At 38.1% G+C, this 23,492-nt stretch overlaps 1 protein-coding gene across 1 annotated transcript in view; it reads left to right on the top strand.

Moving 5' to 3' along the window:
* The window catches only part of CCDC171 (coiled-coil domain containing 171), a 153,178-nt gene that overhangs the window by 54,213 nt on the left and 75,473 nt on the right, over nt 1-23,492 (top strand). The window contains exons 11-16 of the mRNA XM_066180817.1: nt 571-660; nt 2,498-2,698; nt 4,584-4,751; nt 6,590-6,778; nt 19,715-20,219; nt 20,970-21,086. Of these exons, the coding sequence (XP_066036914.1) occupies nt 571-660; nt 2,498-2,698; nt 4,584-4,751; nt 6,590-6,778; nt 19,715-20,219; nt 20,970-21,086 (1,270 nt within the window). The remainder of the gene's footprint in view (nt 1-570; nt 661-2,497; nt 2,699-4,583; nt 4,752-6,589; nt 6,779-19,714; nt 20,220-20,969; nt 21,087-23,492) is intronic.

Below are 23,492 nucleotides of genomic sequence, written 5' to 3'. Positions count from 1 at the left end.
AGTTGTTATCCTTTTTGAAAATGGACAATGAAGCTAGTATCCATGATGGTACCTCAGTACACATTAAGCAACCTCTGAGATGGTTGCTTTTAACCCTACAGTAGTCACTGTGCCTCTTTGGAACATTAGTGCTTTTTACAGTATGTGAGTATTGTCCAGTGCTGCGTAAAGTATCATGCTTGTAGCTGGGCAACTTCTGCAAATGGCCACTGACTTGAAAATTTGTTTTCTCAAACCACTCTCCAGATCATTATCTGAATTTACTACACTTTCAAGTGCATTGCAGGATCTGTGTTTTTGTCAGATATTTTGAGAGTTAATAGGATAGGTGAGAGTGGTCTCAGTTTGGGATTCTGCCACTACTCTTTATTTTAAATCATTATAAAGGAGTTATTTAGTGGTTTTGTAACAGCATATTATTTAGATTGTATGGAGTACAAAAGCTCTTCAAGGAATTGAAATAAATTTTGGTTTTTTACTTTCATATACAAAATTCTTCTTTTGTATTATATTGAATAGATCATTGCAGCCTTTCTGTAAAAGCCTGTTTGACTTTCATATTTTTCACAGCTTGAGAAAACCAAGGCTTTGTGTAAAAAGATAACAAAAGAACTTGATGTATCTGAGGAAAAAATGTGTGCTTTAAGACAAGACCTGAAGGTATGGTTTAATGAATTTAGCATAAAATTTGAACATTCTGCAAAAGGTATATTTCTGGATTAAATGTAACTTTTTTTCTTATCAGAGTAAGTCTTTATATTGTATTCTGTTGAGCAAACTAGTTTACCTTTTAAGTTTGTGTGAAACCATGCTGCTTTATTCTGGTTACCACTATAAAGGACGTAATTTCAAGGATTGCACTTCTGAAATAATTAAAATACATTCATAAATTATTGTTTTATATCGAAATTGGTATCAGTAATCTTTTTTGTTTAACTTCTTCTGAAGAAAAGGGAAAGAGAATTTAATTATCTCTGTGCATATGAAGGTATATTTTATTAAAGAATGTCCATTCTTTCGTTTAATGTTTTTTTTGGTTGTGTTTATCAGAAAGGTCAATGCATGTGATGCATCAAGTTGTCTTTAACAGCTGTAAAGTGTGTGGCCTGAAATTTCTTGAACTAAAAGTTACCTGAGATAAAAACACTTGAGGCCTCTTTCCTTTAGTTTTGGAACAATTTTTTTGTTGTTGTTTTTGGCTGACACTAGTTTTGTAATGTCCTGTCTGGTTAAATCAATAGCCAAGGGAGTGAGCAGGTCCTGAGGTTGTGTTTTAACTTAATCTCCCAACTAACAGTGTATTGAATTACTGCCAAAATAGAATGTCTGTAAACCCAGCATTTTTCAGATTCTTTTGCTGAGGATATGCTGCTTTATTTTTATGCAGTGTTTTTCTGTAACCTTCATTGAATCTTCACATTAATGGATACTTGCACATGATGTGTTGTGAACTTTCTTTACTGATTTATGTTCAGAAGATTTAGGACTTCTGCTTTTATTATAGCACCTTTTTAAGTCATCTAAAATGATTTCAACCCTTTGCACGAGATACTTGTATTCTTCATGCACAAACTGAGCTTGCTACACACACAGGGTACCTATTTTTATGCAATATGCTGGTTTTCAGTCTCTCTAAATTTATGGTAATATTATTGTATAGATGATCAAAATCTAGATCCAGTCTGAAAGCATTTGTATTAGAAATCTAAAATTACTTTAATATTTTAATGTTTTTGTTTAGAAGAATAAAAATTTTTCTGATGTCATTTTCTGATGAATTTGGTAGTATCTTTTGTATGATTTTATGGTCTATGAAGCTATGATTTTATGCAAAATAAACAATACTTTCAGTCTGACCTTTTCCAAACTTTAGCAGTGCTGGAAATCCTGTGTAACTGCACAATATTTTGGCTCAAAAGGGACAGTGTATTAAGTTCTTTGTTTACCTGGTGACATTTTGGTGCTGGTAACATAATGGTATTTATGACCATTTCTGATTCTTACTTACTTCCCGTGGTCAAGCCTTCAAAGAGAGTCCTCACTTTTTTTTTAACTTGCATGTGAAGAATACAGTGGACAACAGCAGCTGTGTTGCTTGCAGGCTCAGCTCTAACACATCAGAAAGAAAATACTTAAGAAAATAATGTATCTTTTCAATATCTCTGAGAGCTTTGTACTCTGCAGAGGATAAGTTGTGTCCCTGTGTTCTACATCTCATTTGTGGGGGTAAAGGGGACTGTGAAGATCACCACATCATGGAGCCTTTACCTGTCAGAGATCGATTTCCAGTGCTGTCTAGTTGCAGGCTGTGGAAGAGTCCTATTGTCAATTTTGAAATTCTGTTCTTGAAAGATGATGTCCACCTAGCCTGGAGTCTTGTGAATACATGTGATTATGTGACTGTTTTTTTTCCTCAGGTGATGAGCACTTGACTAAGGTAGCATTTTATAGAGTAAAATTTATACCAGCCTTTCTTTTACATTTCTCTGTTTTACAGGAAGCTCAGGATACCGTGGCTGATGCCAATAAAGAGTTAAACCACCTGCACGTTAAGTGTGCAGACAGAGAGACTTTAATAGAAACTTTAAAAATGGAACTGCAGGATGTACAGCAATGCTGGGAGAAAGAGCAAGTACGTGCCACAGAATCTGAAAATGAAATCCAGAAGCTTACCAGGGCTTACCAGAAGGATATGGAGGTATTACTAGAGACAAGATGACTGTCAAAGAGTCTTTATTTAATCTCAGCTTTATACATTTACATACATCAGATGGTTATTCTTAGTCTTAACAGATTTATACCTAAAATATGATTTTAAGATATGTATTTTGAAATATGTGTTTAACATCTACAGGACCTCAGGACATATTGGTTCTACTTTCTTCTATATTTGAACAAATAGCTTAATCATTCCAGTATTTTGAATTTTTGAAAAAGAGAGTTTATTTAAAAAGCTATGCCTGACAAACAATTCTTTCTTTCTTTCAAATTAAAAGTTAACAGAAATGTTTTACTACTGAAACATATAATACTGTCATTATCATGTGTTAATTACTGATCCACATGGCAATTGATAGCAAATATGGAATTGAGATAGTTTTGCATGCATGCCACAAAACCTAGAAATTCTTATTTTTATCTATTAGCTAATTGTGATGTGCTATATGTGGGAATGGGTCCACAATATCTTATTTCAGAACTGTTATCTCTCTCTCCTTACATGTATTAACACATGTTAATTTTGTTGCTTTTTCTGCCCAATGAAGTGGTTCTGTACTAGCAATGGCAGTGATATACTTGTGCATATTGAGCTCATTACTTCCACAAATTTGGACATGGATGCCAACTGAGTAAAAAGGAAACATTCTTTCCACCTCTTTTACAGTCTGGTATTTAAATGGGGTCCACATGAAGCAGCTGGAATTGTTACATACATCAGATAATGATTAAAGTGGAGGAAACTAGAGGTCTGGCTATATTGTAAAGTCAGCATGTCTACAACCCTGTGGTTGCAGTCAACATGTATGAATTGATTTGGGGTCTTAGAATCCTGTTTCTCAAGCCAAATGGATAATTATCATCCTAGTTTTATCACAGCTCAAACAAAAAAATGTAATGATGGCACACTGTGTTTTCCTTGGGGAATTTGTAGATCTGTTAGAAACAAAGCTAAACTAAACTACAATTTCTTTTTAATTGCCTAAAATGCCATGAAATAGTTGTGAGAAAATGCACCCAAGTGTAGTGGAAAGGGCTCAGAAAAACCCTAGTTTCCCATCTCAACAATCCATAATTTCTTAATGTAAAACTTCAACCAAGGCCTCAGGAAAACAATGAGAACTTTTGCAATAGTTTACAGACTTTGCGCTTGTGACTTTTAAGGTACAGCTTGCTATTGTTGTCTTAATCAAAGTTGCTAAGTTGCATATATGTACTAAAAGCATTAAGGATAGAATTTCTATGGCATACTATTGTTGCTAAAGTTTATTCATAACTTGCATCAATTTATTATATTACTGACTAAAATAAGTGTAAAAGAATGAAGCATAGCTTGTGGAATTTAACTGATGAACCTATTTTGTGTGGCCATTTAGTGTCATATATAATCCATACAAAAACAATTTTAAAAAGACTTTAGAGTGATAGTTGTATAAATGGTGTGTTGAGCTGCCAAGCCAATCAGTGAATTTTCTGCAGCTTTGCAATTGTTGCAAGTGGGTACAGTTTGAATATAACTGAAAGTTTTACCATAAATAATTAAATTACATGTACTAATGGCATGGAATTTTTTATCTGTAGTGGTTGTGATGAAAGCAGGACTGTTCAGTAATAAATAACTGTTCTTATAAGTTATTTATATATTATGTCTGAATGGACACATTTTGTAAAGACTGTTTTATTACGTTTGCTTCAATATGTATGACTGCAAATATTAGCAATTGTGGAATTTTGAAAAAGATTTGAGAATGAGCTGTGTGGGCTTTTTTTCACTTGCATGTAGTTTGTATTACTGCCCATGTGATGCACATTTTTCAATTCTAACATTGTTCAGATACAACATGTAATTTTTCCTTTTGTTTCAGGAGAAACTAACCTTCCTTCATAGCTTATACCAGCATTTGACAGCAGGCTGTGTGCTTATAAAACAACCAGAAGGCATTCTAGATAGGTTCTCTTGGCCTGAGCTTTGTGTAGTCTTGCAGGAGAATGTTGATGCCCTGATCTCAGACCTCAGCAGGGCTAATGAGAAGGTAAGTGTCCTTAGGCACCAGCTACCTCTATTAAATTCAGTGACATTTGTCCACATCGCAGTATCATTAAAAAGGACTGACATTCATCTTATTTCAAAAAGAATTTGGACGTTAATAATTCAATACCATTAATTATGGCTTGTCTACAACTCAGTTTGATGCCATTGCTGTGGGCATGTAAATGTGACTGAAGTCTGTATGAAGTCTCTAAGCTACACTTCCAGTGCAGGACATGCTAATAGTACTAGCCAATATTAGCCACAGGGACCTAATTAAAAGAAAATAAATTAATCTTACTGATGAAGCAATTCAAAGATCTTAGTCATTTACACTAATAAAGCAAGTCTTTATTTTACCATAAAACTGAAACAAAATGCACTTACTCAAGGAATATCATCTTTAAATTATATGTTTATTATTCAGAGGTACTATTTGAAAGAATGACGGTGTATTTTTTTCATTTAATTGTAACTCATGGATTATAGAATTATATTCAGAAACACGAATAGAAAATACCTGTTTTTATAAAACATGTCAATATTTGCTATAGGCAAGAGCTATACTTTTTGGGATTTAAGTAAGCTTATGTGGCCTTTCTATCCAGAAATCCCTGCATTTTTAGGAAAGAAAAGACCTCCTTATAAATAAATTAAACTGACTCCACAGACTAACATATGACAGTCTTTAGGATTTCAGTTCATTTTCTGGCTCTATTGATGAGGTCAATCCTAAGACTAGTACAGCAACTCCAGAACTTGTCTGTCCTGACATTTTTTGAAACATAGTGAGGGAAAAATCGTCTTTTGACATTTCTCATCTCAGAAGTGACCACTCTTCTGGCCTGAGTAAGATGCAGGGCTGGTTACACTGAATTGTTTTAACTCTGCCCATCAGAGATAAAGCAATTATTAATTGCAAGTTATACCCCAGCAGTCAGTTGGACATACCCCCTTACTAAAGGGGTAGGATAAAATATGGATTATGAACATTTGATGTACTTTTCTATTTTACTTTCAAAGTAAAGGAGGAAAGGGAGTAGAAGAGAAGGGAATGAACATCATTGGCAGTGTTTGGGGAAGTTGTGTCATATTGTTTCTTGCATTTTAATTTAGTATGGTTATTGATATTGACTGTGAGGTCTCTAGGGCTCTTTTCATGTACTTACCAGCTTTTCAGGGATTTTGAACAGTATGTCACTTGTGTTGTACGTGTTTTCTTGTGAACAAAATTTTTCTCTTGCATTTCTGTGTGATGTATTTGAAAAGTAGCTTCCTGATACTCTCTAGTAATAAAGTGTAGGTGTGTGTATTTAAAGATTATTGTTACCTTGATTCATTCCTCCATTTAGTTTGCATGGGAGTTCCAAAGTTATTCACATAGTGAATCCATTTGTGCTTGTTGAAAACAACTTCTGTATGCTAAAATGTCCTGAAATTCTTTTAATGCTTAATAGTATCTGGATATTTTGGGTTTCCACTAAAACAAAAATTAAATTAAGGACTGCTTTTTTACATATTATTTACAATTCTTATTTGCAAATAATATACCAGTCTTCTAAGGGACTGGTATACTCAGATTGGTACTTTAGCAACACAAGATTTAATGCACTTGGGGGGAAAAAAAAAGGAAAAAAAAAAAGTAAAAGTGTCCAGTTCAAGTTTTCAACAAAGAAGGCAATAAATGCCTGCAAGGCTTTTACTTAGTTTTAATGAATATATTGAAGAAATTACAGTTTAGATTTTATGCTGGGATTGTTTGTGGTTAAACTGATGTGCACAATAAAGTAAAAAGGTGTTTAGAGAAGTAAAAGAATTTCTTTTAAAATGCTTGTCACACAGATATCTCACCTGGAATATGTTTGTAAAAACAAGTCCAATACTATGAAGGAGCTTCAGCAGAGCCAGGAAGATGCTTTTAACAAAATGGCTGAACAGATGAAAGCACAGGCAAGCTGTTGGCAGAATGAAAAAAAGTATCTGGAACAGCAGTACTCAGGTCTCCTTGGGGAAGTTCATGCAAGGGCACAGGTATGGTGCTATGGACTTCTGATTTTTTTTTTCTTGTAAATATTTAATGGATTATTTCAGTAGTTTGAACCTCTAACCAGTTTAAGGTTGTTCAAAATCAAAAAAACCTGCAAACTCCATGCTAGTATTAACTTCATTTATAATAAGGAATAAATGTCTTTGTTAAAACATTCTAGAAGTGAATCGCTTAAGTTGGCTTACAGTTGCTACTGATTTTTTTTTTTTGAAACGTTAATGCTGTAAGATTGAATTTGCTTGGTTTATGAATTATATAGGGCAGCAGTGATTTTTTTCCAGTGTCATGCTTTGCAGAGACTGTAGAGTTACAGTAAAATGGTTTCATCTGGGGATAAATTTAGGTATATACATTCTGACCCTAAAAACCAAGTAGCAGTGGTAGATTTCAGCAGTATTAAAGGACGCTCTTACACAGATGATACAGTGAGCAGTGGGTCAAAAGTGTGAAACTTTTGGCACTGATTGTTAGACAAGTTATTTGTAATTTAAAATGTTCATTATTATTCTACCACCATCATTCACCATCTTTTCAATCACATTCACTTGCATGTGTTTCAGTTAGAAGTTTTGTGAAATTGAGGAAATAAGGTATGCCTTGTTTCTTGTCACTGCCACCTGCTACTTAGTTCATCTGAAGAATGCTATATTTGACTCAGATTTTAGTCTTGGAAGTCTTTGTGTGCTGAAAAATACATTTATTAAGTATGCTTTTTACAGAGCATTTATGGTGAGTTCTTAGGATTGAGTTACAATTTTTTTTGATTTTTTTGCTTGATATTTACATTTCACTTTGGATATTGACAAGGCTAAAAACATCACTATGGGTGGAATAAGTGGCATTCAGATTTTTATTAAATTTCCCCAACACAGTGTAGTTTCAGCTGATGGCTTTCATTTGCCAACAAAAAGGATGATGGAATAAGGAAGCTTAATTTTAATTTTAAAAATTAAATTTCCTTCCTAAAAAAAAAGAAGTGGAGTTACACAATTTAGATTTCTTCCTGCTATGGATGAAGGGTCATCCATGTTCTTTAGAAAATCTAGAGTTTTGTGAAAAATAGGTGCTCTGCAGTACTGCAGCATTCTTTGGGATGGTGTTGAACCTCCCAGTCTCTGCAGCTGGATTGTATAGACAGCATGTAAAGCATGTACTGAACGTGTGTCACTTTTTTTTTTGAGAGCATATTAGGCATGTCTTTTGGAAAAAACTTCATCTGTCAGCTTGCTGTACAGGACTACTGAACTGCTAAAAGGGAAATATTTTCCGTTAGAAACATCTCAGCATGTTTTCTAACACAAATTAGGTAATGTTGGAGCGCGAGCTGGTAGTTTTGTAATCTAGGTAGTGCAATGTCTACATACATTTAGATGATTCAACAATCTCTTTTCCATCTTGTGTTCCAGTTTGTCTTCCTTACCATTCAATGTCAAACTATCAAGAAGATAGTCTAATTTCTTCTTGATTTCTAATTTGTGACTGACTTTCAATTTGCAAATATCAAATTAAGCCTTTGATTTCCTGGCATCTGTAGGGCTCATAAATGTCTACTGTTAGAGCTGGCCTAGTCCTGATTGCCCATTTTTCCTGGCTTAACTGTATTTTACCTATTGCATTTTGAGCCAGTTAGCCATATTTGTCTGCAAGATCAGTGCTTTGTTTGAATCAGAGGTGTGCAGACTACTATCACAGCCTTATTTCCAGAGGAAACAAGGAAAAATGTGCGACAAGTTACAGAATGTCTTTGAAGGATGTTTAAGATTTACTGACTGCCAGCGATTACATAAAGATGCAGAATGCAATATTTAAATTTAATTATTTTAGCAAGCTTTATTCATTAAATTTTATAGGAAACATATAAACAGTGCAAGTGGAATATAATTTGCTAGTATTTCATTGTACAGCTGGGGGTCTCCTCACTCTAGGACACTTATTCTAGCACTACAAGGGAAGTGTAGCAATTTGCTACAATTTCCATCCAAAGATCTGAGTGTTAATTGCAAGCACTTTAGTGAAATAACCCCTTGTAGGGTTTAGTTCCATTCTGAAAAGGGAAGATGAGTGATTTTCGCTGCCTTGCTCCAACCTAATGGTACATTATAGGATGCTTCCTTTTATTTGCAACTTCATCTTCAACCAGTGTTCCATGACTACTTCTAGATGTTTTCTCTTCAGAAGTCCTGTGTTGAGACTTCTTTAGTTTTTCAAATTGTTGACATGTGTGTGAAAGGAAACCATAGAGTGTTAATAGAGTTAACAAGAGTTAATCGAGAGCTCTAACTGCACAGCAGTATAAGTAATATGTCTTGAAAATTATTGGTTTGGTTTATTAGAACTGCAGTGGAGAGTTAGGGCTTTTCAGAGTGGTCTCCTTATAATTAAAATGCTGCAAAATCTGGAGGCTTTAGTGGCAGTGACACCTGCTACTGCTTCTGTCCCCAGCCAGTACTGTTCAGGATCCCTGGTTCCATAATAGGATCTGTGAATGTTAATAGGTAGTACTTCACAGCTGGTACTGTAGGTCAGATGGATGGTGTAATCAGAAAGCAGTTTTACTGTTTTTCTCTAGGACAGAAATTCCCAGGGTAGCCTTATCACAGATCAGCAATAAACAAGGCATTCTGTAGATACCACTCTTTGTCAGTGATCTCCATGTTTGGAGAGTCAATGTAGCTTAAAATGCATATCCTTTTTCTTTGCCTTTTGTAGCAGGAGTCTAGTCCTCTTGATTTGATAGTGTGCCATTTTGAAAATGTTACTATGCCTGTTCCTTAGCCTCACACAAATTATTTATTGTTTATACTCCCATAGGAAATGTCCTCTGAATTTTAACTACTGGCTGTTGTTCGTTTATTATATAGACATGTATTAATCTGGCCCCATTTTTTGTGGCAACTGCTTAAAATAGAAGAGTTTTGTTCTGATATGCAAAAACATTTTGTAAGAGAAAAATACTGTAACTACTTTTAAAATTTCAGTTTCAATAGGAAAATAAAAGGTTTGCTAAACAGGAAAAGGAAAATGTCCCCCACGGAGAAAAAAAAAAAAGCTGTTTGTTTTTTTTTCTTAGTTGGAGGCCTTTTACAGCAAGGCAGGTGAATTAAAGGATGGGGTTAAAGGATTAAAGGATATTACAATTTTATGAAAAGTCACTGCAATTGGTGCAAAGGGAAGAAGAGAAGTGTGTGTAACTGTACTGGTCTTGGCCTTCCACGTGTCTGGTAGGCATGTCTGGCCCATGTACTTAAAACACAGCAAAAGGGAGATTGTTGATGTCTTTTAAAAGTATAGCTGTATATATGTATTTTTTTTTTTGAAAAATAAAACAGCTGAACAACAGGAATCACTGACTCACAGAATGGGTCAGGGTGCAAGGGACCACAGTAGGTCATCTGGTCCAACCCCCCTGCTCAAGGGGGTCATCCTAGAGCACATTGCACAGAATTGTGTCCAGATTGTTCTTAAATATCCCCAGTGAGGGAGACTCTACAACCTCTTTGGGCAGTCTGTGCAAGTGCTTTGTCACTGCACAGGAAAGAAGTTCCTCCTCTTGTTCAGGTGGAACTTCATGTGTGTCAGGTTGTACCCATTGCCTTTTGTCCTATTTCTTGGCACCACTGAGAAGAGCTTGGCTCCATCCACTAACACCCTTCCTTTAGATACTTGTAGACACTGATGAGAATCACAGAATTGTTAGGTTTGGAAGGGACCTCTGAAGATGATCTAGATCAAGCCCTCTGCAAAGGCAAAGTCATCTAAGGCAGGCTACACAGGAATGCATCCAGGAGGTTTTTGAATGTCTCCAGAGAGGGAGACTCCACCATCTTCCTGGGTAGCCTGTTCTAGTGCTCTGCCACCCTCAGTGTAAGGAAGTTTTTCCTTATGTTGAGATAGAATTTCTTGTGCTTCAGTTTTTGGCCGTTGCTCCTCATCCAACATCAGTGTTGGGCACCATTGAAAAGAGTCTAGCCCCATGCTCCTGGCACCTGCCTTTGAGATGTTTCTATGTATTGATGAGATCCCCTCTCAGTCTTGTCTGCTCCAGACCAAACAGGCCCAGCTCCTGCAGTCTCTCCTCATAAGAGAGAAGCTCCAGACCCGCAAACATCCTTGTGGCTCTCCCCTGGACCCTCTCCAGCAGCTCCTTGTCTCTCTTGTGCTGAGGAGCCCAGAACTGGGCACAGCACTCCAGCTGTGGCCTCACTAGGGCTGAGTACAGGGGAAGAGTCACCTCCCTCGACCTGCTGGCCACACTCTTCCCAGTTTATCCCATGATTCCATTGGCCCTCCTGGCCACAGGGGTACTGATGGCTCATGGACAACTTGTGATCCACCAGGAGTCCCAGGCCCTTTTCCATAGAGCTGCTCTTTAGGAGGTCAGCCCCAGCCTGTGCTGGCACTTGGGGCTGTTCCTCCCCAAGTGCAGGACCCGGCACTTGCCCTTGTTGAGCCTCATTAGGTTTCTCTCTGCCCAACCCTCCAGCTGATCAAGGTCCCAGAGAATGGCAGCAGAGCCTTCAGGTGGATCAGCCACTGCCCCCCGTTCAGGGTCACCAGCAAACCTGCTGAGGGTGCATTTGATCCCTTCCTCCAGGTCATTGATAAGCAATTTCAAGGAGACTGGACCCTTGGAAACACCGGGCCTCCAGCTGGATTCTGGCCCACTGATCACGACCCACTAAGCTCTGCAATTGTCAATTCTTGATTCACCCCAGGGTCCATTCCTCTAACCCACATTTCCTGACCTTACTGGCAAGGATGTTGTGGGAAACAATATATATGAGGTCCCCTCTCAGTCATTTCTTCTTGAGGCTGAACAGGCCTAGTTCCCTCATTCTGTTGTGAGAAAGATGCTTCAGTCCCTTTGTCACCCTCTGTTGGACCTGCACCAGGACCTCCATGTCTCTCTTATAATGATGAGCCCAGAACTGAAGAAAGTACTCCAGATGTTTCCTCACTAAGGCTGAGTAGAGGGGCAGGATCACCTCCCTTGTCCTTGACATGCTTGGCCACATTTAATTCCAGATGCACCTTGACCTGTGTCTTGGTTTAGATAGACAGGTATCTGCCAGGGAGGGTTGGAGTCTCCCTTGAAATGTAAGCCCTTCTTCCCCTTTTTCAAATTATCATAAATTTGCAATTAAAAGGCTGTCAGGCAAAGATTTTGGGAATACTAGGGTTATAAAAATACAGATGTTGTAGTACAGAAGAATAAGCAAACAAATAAACAAACAAGAAATCCTAGAAAAAACCCTGACAGAGTCAGAAATACAACCTGACACCCTGTTAGTCAGGGTGTTGGAAGCAGTCCACAGTAAGCCCTCCTGAAGTGGCAGATGTGGTTCTGTTGGAGTAGAGATGGTCCTGTTGGAAAAAAAAGGGTCTAGTAACGGTGAGATGGGTCCGGTCTTCCGCCAGGGATCCGGTGGAAAAACTGGATACTTAGTGGGACTGTGGCTTCTTTTTATCTAGGTTAAGATGGTTTGGCTCTTCCTCCCTGCGTGGAGCATCTTACAATAGTACAGTGTAATGTGTCATGTCATTGGTGAGCTCTTAGTGGTCTATTAGCAGAAGACATTCCCATGGAAGTAGTGAAACAATGAAGAGAGATAAGTAGCACTCCACCATGTGATAAGCGACACTGACCCATTTGGGCAAAGATAAGCAATTCTGCTCCACCCAGATGGAATAGAATAATATGGTCTTTACAAAACCTATGACAACCTTCCTTGTCTCACATCTACTTACTCTAACAACCTCTCTGTCTTCATTCCAAGTGGCCTGACCCTGTTTCCATCTCCTGTGTATTTCCTGCCTGGGTAACGAGAGTTTTTCATTTGATCATGCAAGTCTCTTACCCCCTTTGTCTGACTTCTTGCGCATTGGGATGTGTTGTTCTTGAGCCTGGAGGAACTTATCCTTGAGTGTGAACCAAATCTTTTGCACCCCTCTTCCCTACAGGGGCTCTTCCTGTGGTATTCTTCCAAGAAGATCCCCAAAGATGCTAAAGTTAGCTCTCCTGAAATCCATAGTGACCATTTTACTTATTGCTCTTCTTCCTCCTCCCCTGGTGCTGAAGCCCCCAACCTTCACATCCCCAACAAGGCCTTCCCTTGTCAAGCAGCACAATATTCCTTGTGGGATCCTCCACTACCCGTGACAGGAAGTTGTCATCACTGCTTTTCAATGTAGGATATAGGGTTATAATTGTAAAGGTGTTTAAGGCTTATTCTCACCAGAAGGCCCTATGGGAAAGGCACAGCTGCAGGCTGGATGGTTTGAAGTTGTTTGAGGGGTGTGGTGGTTTCACGTTCGCCTATCTCTGTTGGCCAAATTTAGTATAGTGGTTTAAGTGTTTACTCTCTTTTTTCTCTCTGTGAGATAGGATCAGGGGAAGCAAAGCAGACCTAAGTTAAAGGTAAATAGATTTATTAACACACACTAAGAAGAAAATAAGAATCAAAATGAAACTTTCAAAACACTCTTCCTCCCCCTTACAATACTGTTCACCTTTCTACAAACAACATGAAGAGACAAAACCTGTGAATTTCAGTCAGCTTCACTATTTAAAAGTAATCTTTCATCAGTTCTTTGGGAGAGGAGTCTCTTTTAGAACTTCTATGGAGATTCCTTACTGACAACATAGAACAGTTTTCTTGTGGGTCTCAATTCCCACAAAAACAGCTGTCCAGGAACTTGCTTTTGTGAAGTCCCTCCCATCAGCAGGTTCCCAAGCTGCTTATGGGCTATGTCTGCTTATTTAGGGTACTGTTTAAGGATGCCTCTTCTAGTATAAAACAAAGATTCTCTTCTTCCATCTCCAAAATCATCTTTATCTCAAAATTAGAGATCTCTTTTTTCCTTAGGAGCAAAGGGCTTCATATCACTTTTCCTTCTCTGTTCAAAATTCTCCTTTAAATCGTAATTATATCAGACAATAAGTGAGAGCCATGCATCCTTCCAAACAGAATTTATATGTTACAGGAAATAGTCTATTCTCTATGGTTTCACAAGAAAAGTCCAGCTCACTGGGCAACTCTTCTATCCTTCCTCCAATTAGCCTTTTACTGTCTGTCCAATTTGTCTTATGCCATGTTTTCTTTATGTTTCACTCTGTCCTTTTCTTTTTACTTAAAATGAGGATTAGAGTTTTAAAAAGTCTTATCTGTACTAGGAAAGAATTAACATTCTCACCCAGGCCTGCAGATGGTCCCATGATCTCTGCTGGGCAGCAGTCTTTAGGATTTTCAAGAGCTGTGGGGATGGGGGAAGAGAACTTCACCACGAGGAATCTTGGAGTGGCCTGGCTGGTGGATGCCTCCCGCCCCCCACTCCTCGGTGACCACTGGGGCGGGCCCGACCCAACCAGGCCTGTAGGAGTTATCAGGGGTGCCCAGCGGACATCTCCCTTGGCTTGGCTGGCTTGGATAGGCTTTACAATTAGCTGATGTTGAGTTGCAGCCTCCTCCTTCCCCACTGGCAGCCAATGGGGCCCGACCAGGACAGGGCCGACTGCTCCTCCCAACAAGGGGGAGTGGCGAGGCCTGGCTGGCTTGGGCCACTCCACAAAGTGGCCCTTATTTGGTGTTACTTCTTGGTAAGCCAAAAAGAAAAAGGAGTGGCTTAGACACAATCATGATTTATATAGGTATTGCCAAAGTCGCATTCAGCATCTTCAGTAGTCAAACAATATATTGGTATCTAAAAGTGGCTTCTGATAGGTGCCTGTCCTTTCCAAAACAATTCTAAAGTCCTGACAGGCAGTATTCCATATTCCTCATTAACTAGAAACCAAACTGTATTAACCTGTGACAAGGGGTGAGAGGTAGTTAGGAGTCAGGAGAGAGGCAGTTGAGTGGCAGTTGGAAGTGTGATTCTGATTGGCTGGAAGAATGCGTGGACAGTGTATGAGCAGAAAGGTGATTGGATGGTAGAACGCATGGACAGCAGCACTGCAGCTGGGCCAGTCAATGGGTGCCTTCTTCCTCTTAAGTTGTGTTAGGCCTTGGTTTGGTTTCAGTTATGTCGGGCAGAGATTAAAGGTGTAAAAAGGGTGCGATTTTTACAATAATCATCTCCTTCAGATGCATAAGGGGGTCCCTGTTGCTTTGTGTTTCATGGTGCTGGTTCTGCAGCAGGTGTCAGGGTAGTTAAAGTACCCCACAAGAACCAGTGTCTGTGACTCTGAGGCTGCTTTATGCTGCCTGTAGAAGATGTCATCCACCTTCTCCTGCTGCTCAGGTGGACTGTAGCAAAAACCCACTAGTGTCACCCCTACTGATATGCCTTTTTATCCCGAGCCATAAGCTCTTGACTCACTCATTACCTACCCCAAGACAGAGATCTGTACATTCCAGGCGTTGCCTCAAGAGGGGGTAACTCCACCACCTTGCCTGCTTGGTCAGCCCCTCCTAAATAGCATTTCCTCTGTTACAGCCTTCCAGTCACATGAGCTCTCCCACCGCATCTCTAATTGCAAAGGTCAAAGTCCTTTGACTGCACACAGATCTCTAGTTCCTCCTGTTTGTTCTCTGTTCTGTGTGCATTGGTGTATATGCACTTCATGGAAGTGTTTGATTGCGTCGATATCCCAGTGGCGCTGCACAGTTTGTCTTCTGGTTATGTCTTTGGATGCTAGTACACTCTGGAGGCATCCCCTCTTGAGCTTCCTTTTGCTGCTTAGGTGGTCACTTTAGTTCTCTCCTTCCCAAACCTTTTCTTTGTCAAGCCTGGCCCTGTCCCTGTCCTGCTTTAAATCTAGTTTAAAGCTCTTTGAGTGAACCCTGCTAAGATTGTTTTCCTTATTTGAGACAGGAGAATCTCATTTGTTGTCAGCAGATTCAGTGTGATATAAACTGACCCATGATCAAAACCTCACAAATTCTGATGGTAACACCACTCTTGAAGCCATGTGTTCCTCTGTGGGATTTTTCTGGGTTTTGCCCTATTATCCTCTGCAACTGGGAGGACAGAAGAGAACACAGCTTGTGCTCCAGATGCCTTGGCCAGTTATCCCAAAACCCTGAGGTCCCTCTTCATAATTCACAGCCTTTTTATTGGGACTTCATCGCTACCCACCTAGTAAACATAGGTAATGGATAGTGATCAGTTGGCTATACCACTGGGAAGTTTCTTGGTGATGTCCCTATCTGGGCTGCATGGAGGCAACATACTTCTGTATAGGTTAATTCTGGTCAGCATATTGGACTCCCCATTTCTCTAAAAAGGGAGTCACCAATTGCTACCGTTATGAATAAGGTGTGGTGATTGGCTTGTGCAAATGAGGAAGAGTTGTTGAGTTTGCTGGGGAGAAGTTTTATTTGGGTTTACAGTTCTTTTGACATGTAGTTTTGTTGTTCCAGTATAATTTTTAACCCTTTTCTGTTCTCCCTTCAAAACTCCCGTCCCCTTTTGTGGTTACTGCCTGGCAGCTCTGGCTGACAGGGCTGTAAAAACATGTTGGGGAGGAAGTGTATTTGCCCTTGTAAGAGGTGGGAAGGTAACATTGCACCACCAGTCAAGATAGGAGAAGAACTCCACCAATGAAAGGCACGGATGGACTGATTGATAGGCCTTGGGAGGAGCCAAGTATACATATATGGCAAAGCAGACTGTGGGAGGAGCCAGCAGGATATATAAGGATTATCATGGATATTAATGAGCTGATGCAATCACAGAGTGTAAGAGGTGGAGATGCCATTTTGTGAGCCAAACCTCTGGTGGGCAAAAGGAGTCCCATCAAGTTCTCAGTGTTGTTCCCTGCTTAGCTTTGTAATTTTAATGAGTTCTAAGTAAATATTATTTACTCATTCCCGCCTGGGTTTTGAGTCATTTATAACAATTTTTACTTCTTTTGTTGTTGTTGTTGTTGTTTTTTTGTTGTTGTTGGGGTTTTTTTTGTTTGTTTTGTTTTGTTTTGTTTTTTGTTTTTATTTTTAATTTTTTTTGAGGCGGAGGTCATGATTTACAGGGTAGGCTGCTCTGTCCTAGACAATCGGTCCAGCCTAGATGGACTTTCATCCACATTCTCATTTCACTGATTCTGAGATTCCAGGGTTCTATACCTGTTATATAAGGGCCCCTGGGAAGCGAAGTAGTTTGGGAGGGGATTCACCTGTCCCCCCACCAAGGAGAAACCTGTTTCCACTCACCTCTGTCTCTAAGGTCCGCAGCTGCCTGGTGGTGAGAGCATGGGGGATCCATTGCTTCATATGAAGTGCACAGCAGGTGCATTTGTCTGAAGTGTAGTAGAGTGTGGCTCCACCACTCAGTCTATTCCTCAGATTCCCTAATACTTCTTAATATTTCTACTTTGTCTCTCAGCTCCAGCATTAGGCTTTGTAAGTCATCTGCCTGATCACAACTCACACAGCTGTTGTCTCTGCTGCCCTGAAAGCAGTGCCAGGCTCCGTCATTCCCTGCTGCCTGAAACCCAGACTTCTGCATGGTTTCATGGGCACTCCATCTGGGTTGCTCCATCCTTTCTGGTGTGCACAAAGGAAGTAACTTTTGTCCAAACAAACCACACCTGAGCTCTATCACCGAGAGTGAAGATCACCAACTGAGCTAAGTGCTTGAGTTGGCAGTGCCTCCCTGCCCTGCCTGTGCAACCTGTCATGGTGCCCTGGCTCATGGCTTATGTCTCATGCCCTGTTTGCCCTCTCTGTTCATTGTGTCCCTGCTCATTCTTGCTTGCCCGTCCTGAGGACAGCTTTAGTACATGTAGAGGTGGGCCCTGCCCCTTCTACTGCCATCTGTGTTCAGAGCTCCAAAAGAAAAACCTTCTGAAGTCTCTGTGTCATTATATTTCTAGTTTTCAGTTCTGTTTCCATGCCAGAATAAAGGGTAAAGGTGTAGTAAGAAGTGGGATAAAAGAGTTTTGCTAGTAGCACTTGGTTTTTTGTTAAGGTTTCTTGGAATTAATGAAGCTCTGCAACTCGGTGAGGTGCCCCTCAAAGCTCAAACACCAAAGGAAACCAGCTTGCAAGTGTTTAGGAAGAAAAGTCCATGTTCTTTCAAGAACTGTGCTTATAAGCTTTAAAGAAAACTCTAGAAACAGTGTCTGGTATAGCAAAAGAAATTATTTGCCAGTAAAAGAAAGAAGGTCTATTTTCTTGCAAAACTTACGTTTCTCAAGTCATAGGTTGTCTAATTTACTTTTATATATTACCATATCACAAAAAGCATTAAAAAAGCGCTTTAATTAGCAAGAGCACTGAATACTGGTATTGCTGTCCAGCACCCCTGTAGGGATCACAGTTTGTTTACTTAGATATTGGCCTTTCACCTGTGATGGCCAGAAACCATAGGTTGTTTTCTAAATTTGGCTTACCTTTTTGGTTCCTTCCAGTCATGCTATCAGGGATTTTATCTATAAAAATCAAACGCTGTAAATAATGCAGTAGCACTGAAAGTGTTGTCCATGTTCATACTGTTATTTCAGCATAGTAAAGTGACATATGTGGCCTGTAAATTGCATTTTGAAATTAAATCTTTTAGTGGCCTACTCTATTTTTGTATCACTTGGAGTATTTTAATAGCATTACAAATTTTTTCCCTTCCAAAAAATTATAAAATATTTATTTGGTCAAAGACATTTTTAACTGACTAGGGTACATCCTCTATAGAAGCATGGAATGTTCTATTTTCATTCTAGGGATAGCTGTATGTATTTTTTTTCCTTCTGTGCTTGCACAATGGAGGAGGGAAAATAAACTAGGACCCTGCTCACCACTTGTTTGGGACCTGTACTGAATAGAACACAGAAGAATATGGCTGGATGATGCCATTTCACTCCTTTTTAGACCACTGCTAACAGGAACAATGTCACTCCATGTGACAACGAAATTGTCTATAGCTCTAAGAGAGGTATCTGAAACTTAACACAAACCTCAGTTTTCTTCATCATATGGGCTTGTAATTCCACCCATCTTTGCCCTTTTTTGACCATGTTTTGTAGCAGAAGCATTAGCATTTAACTTGAGCTTGAACGGTTTTTGTGAACAGTGCCTAAAATTTATTATCTCCCTATACCAGTGGAGCCTGTTGAAACTTAGTCCCTGTTTCAATCACAGCAGGCTCTCAGGCATCAGTTTAAGTCTCTGAGGTCACTTAGAGCTCCAAGCATAGTGTCTTGATTCCAGTACTGCAGTCTGCATCCTCTAACTGTAGTCCTACCATTTCCTGACTTGTTACCATCGTAATTTCTCTATATCAGTTTGCTATTTTAAATCTCCCTCTTTCCTATTTCAGGGTATTTAGAGGAAAAAAAATATTCTGCGACCTAAAAAAACTTACAAAATAGGCAAAATAGGCACTAGGCAAAATAAAAACATTTGTATCACACTGTTCTTTTGAAAACTCAGTTCGGTATGAGACCTAATTAATCTGTGAATATATAAGTAGGGGGTTGATTACAAAGTAATTAAGAGATCACCTTTACTTCCCCTTTTCCAGCTGCTGCCAATCTGTCTATGTTTATGTTCCAGAGCCTTCCTTATTTTTTTCCTCTCCCTTATACTAAGTTTATTTCTGCTTTGTAGAACAATGTTCATTCTGAAATTGGAGCATGTAATTGCTTACTGCTGAGTCAACTCATAAAACTGCATTGTGGACAACCAGGTGCAGGCTATTGGAGTACTAAGGATTATCATCAGGTGCCAGGAATCCATTTATAACTGAAGACTGTGAAAGCTTGACTAATACTGTTTGTTTTCATATATCTGGTTGTTGAACTGTTTAGGAGAGATACTTTCATCGTCATTACTAATAATATTTGTTTCTTTAGTGTGTTACTTGAATCTGAAGGAAAAAAAGTGTTTTTTCTTTTGTCTAGGTAAAAATTATTTTGTTAAGTAAAGAAAACTTGTTAATATTTCTTCTGGTTTCGTTTGGCTGTGTTTTTTTTCCTCTTACCCCAGGAATACCAAGAAGCAGCAGAGAAAAATAAAGAAAAAATTTATGTCCTTGAAAAAAGTCAAGAGAAATTGGCTCTTGAGAGCATATCTGTGAAAAAGATGTTAACACAGTTTCAGAAGGAGCATTCCTCGCTCCTGGCGGCCTGTGCACTATTGGCAGGTGCCCTGTTTCCTCTGTATGGCCGATTGTGTGCTATGTCTTCCCAAAGAGACCTTCTCCAGGATCAGGTGAACATTTATGAATTAGTGAACTGGAAGATTAGGACCCTAGTTCATGCTCTCTCCGATGTTAAGGAAAACAATCAAGATGAAGCAAAACTAAAGAAAAGAAAATCCCAAGGCCTGATTTATATATTCCGAAGAGCTGTGATTGCAATTTTGGCAGCCAACAGACTTCAAGTTTTAGCACAGTATTCTCGTTCCCTCTTCACCTGGACAAATAGCTGTAAAGAAGGCATTAGAATTCCAGTTTGTGTAGGAGAATCCAAAGGCAAGCGTAATCTGTCAAGTAAGCTGATTTTTTTCTTTCATAAATGTTGTGTGAAATGACATGGTTAATGAATAACAAAAAGTAATATTATTTATAATAGAGTGTAAATACAAATTTAATGACATTTTAACAAATGTAATTTCTGAATTTCTAATTTTTAGATAACTTGATAAATATAATTTCCCCTGAAAGGAAATGCTTATTCTGTTTAGCAATGCAAGTAAAGTTGGAATTACACATGTGACCTGCCATTGTTTGATATCCTCAATATTTGCATTGTAGATTTCAAAACTAGGTGCTATTGCATCTGCTCTTATGTGATAAATTTCTTGAAGTGTTCATACATAATTTGCCACCAATGTAATTTTGAAAAGGTATATTCTCTTCTTTTATTAATAACTTGTAGTACTTATTTCCTACTGAAAAATGCAAAAAAGTTTCTTAGTGATTCAGGTAAAATGTTAGTGTAGGATTTCTGGATTTCCTTTAGAGGTTAGGTAATCTTCTTGTCCCTTTCTGTTACCATACCTGCTCATGCATCCCCTTACAAGGAAAAATGGTATAAAAAATGCTTTCTAAACAATTACAAGATTCATCTATTTTTCTAGTTTAGTGCCTGTGGAAGCATGTTTAATAGTCTAAATTGTCCTGGAAATAGTCTGTAGCTTATATACTTTTAGCTTTAGTCAATTTCTGAAAGAGAAAGTAGTGTGACTAAATACTTATTTAGTCATCTAAGTTATTCAGTTATTCAGATCTGTTTCACAGGTCGTGAAGAGGAAGAGCTTGACTCTGTGGAAGCACTCAACTGGTTTGCTAGTTCCAACCTCCTCGCTGCAATAATCAGTTCTGTCACTGAATTGCAGGATGTTGTTAACAAACCAGGTAATTTTAAAAGTATATTCTTGTAGTTGAAGATTAAAAAAATAATCAGGGTGGTCACATTATCTCCATTTTTAGGATTTATCTAAACTATTCTGGATCAAATCTCCTGAGAGCTGTATTGATGGAACAGATTTAATTTTCTCTAATTGGTGCTATGATACTTTATCCTTTTGGTAAAGTCATTGGAACAGAAGACTGAAGACTGCTTTTAGAAAGCATATATATATAAAAATATATAAAAATATAAATAAAAATAAATAAATAAATAAATAAATAAATTTTGCCTATTTGACTGTGAGATATTAAAAATAATCTATGCCACACAATTACATATTTGGCTAACCTGTTTTTAAAAGCTTCCAATGAAGTAACTCTTACAAGGTTCCTAGTTATCTTGTTGCACTGGTCTAATATTCAAGAAGTGTTTTCCTGGAGCTCAACCTAATATTTTTCCATAAAGAAAATCTATCAAGTGTTCCTATGTACAGAGTATTGTGTAGGAACAGGAAGATGAAGAATTGAGAGAAATGCAGCAGCAGCATGGATGTGCTGAATGACTGGTTAGAATGCTGTAAACATCACGATGTTTTGCCAGTTTGAGGTATATGAGAATTCTGCTGATCTCTTTTTACTAGAGATGTCTACACTCAACACAGGCTTGTTTTTGAGAACTAGGAATGTTATGGCCAGAGTCAGTTCAGTGATTCTTTCATATCTTACCTCTATTTTAAGTAATTTCCACAGAACCTCAAGGTCTAACTGCTCATGTATTACTTGGAATTCTGTTGCTCATGAGATCAAGTCTCCTAAGAATCTTTGGTTCAAAGAATAGTAATAAATAATTTAAAGCTTGACATGAAATTTCTGGAAGTATTGAAATAATTAGGCTTTGAAGGAATATAGTTGAAAGCTTCCACACTTAGAAAATTACATTATGTTCTATAATAATATTTTAAATAGGACTTAAATCTTTAAACTGACTTCAATGATGTTGAATTTTGTAAAAAATTGTAAATAGGCAATCTTTTCATATCTTTAAATTATGGCAGTTCTGGATTAGACTACACGTCACAGGAAAGAGTACTCCAAGAATGTGCTCTCTGGATTATCAAGATGGAACAATTCAGTGTCTTCGAAATTATATTTAAAGATAGCTAGGTTCGGGGGATCCATTTGAGGCAGCTGAAAAAAAGCAAACACAGATCACTCAGATGAAACTGGAACATTTAGGTTTGTGCACTCTGATTTGAGGCACCTTTCTTGATCTTTTAAATAAGTGATTTTGTTTTGACATTGATGATCATTTCCCTTCATAGTGTTAGTTAGTTTGGGTCTCATTCCATCATGTCTTGGAATGATCTCTTTGCTCCACTTTCAGTTCAAGTTCATTACAGTATTGGAGTTTTTTTGTTTGCTTTGGGTTTTCTTGTAAGGTTAGATTTTAGGTTTGTTTTAACAAAATCTGTACTGTGATAAACCAGAGATGTTAACAGCCAGTGTTTTCAATATAAATATCACCAATTTTTAAATATACAAAGTTTTAAAAGTATGACATGAACATTTTAGTCTTGCATAGTAGAAAGTTAATCCTGCTGACTTGGGGTTCAATTTCACCAAAAGAGAATAAACAAGAATTGTTTTTCCATCTTCCAGCAAAGTAATATTTGACACTTTTTTTCATTTGCTTAATGTAAGACTTAATTGCTGTTTGTTGTATACCTGTATTTGTGTTAATAATTTCTTAGATGCATCATGATGTACATAATATAATGCTTTTATTCTAATTCTTTCATTCTTCATGGCAGGTACTTAAGATACATATATATACACTTACAAAGTCTATTCTTCTCTCAGTTATTATAGATACAGTTCCTTGTGGAATTGATTTATGTTTTCATTTTAGCTCTCAAGCAATCGGTAACTTACTTCAAAATTTTTTTGTCTATTTATTCAAAGCTACTCTTAGTAAAAACAATGGAGGATGTGAATATTTATTGCTATCCCAAGAAAATGCCTTAAGTTGCTGAACTTTACTGATTAAGGGGAGTGCTTGTTCTGAAGTGGAATGATCATTTGAAAATTCTACAACACAACTGTTTGAATTAATGTTTTAAATTTACTTTTGATACAGTTAAACATGAGATTGTAGACATAGGGAAAGGGGTTGCCATGCTAGGTACTCCACATGTGGAGAAACATAGTTTCCTTACAGATAAACAATCTCAAAAGCTGAGATAGCAAGTGGAAATGCTGGGAAAAGTGTAGGAACAGTAGCTCATTGAGGGTATCTTTTTTTTGGATATATACCAAAAATCATGACAGAGGACAGTTTTTGAGAAGGTTTTGGCATGATCTGACACAGAAGGCTATTAAAATGTTGTAGTTTTAATTTTAGATTAATTTAAC

The sequence above is a fragment of the Chamaea fasciata genome, unplaced genomic scaffold (genome assembly GCF_029207755.1).
Source record: "Chamaea fasciata isolate MVZ Bird 193981 ecotype frontalis unplaced genomic scaffold, bChaFas1.0.hap1 SCAF_4, whole genome shotgun sequence".
Lineage (NCBI taxonomy): Eukaryota > Metazoa > Chordata > Aves > Passeriformes > Sylviidae > Chamaea > Chamaea fasciata.
This window is presented reverse-complemented; position numbering and strand designations above follow the sequence as displayed.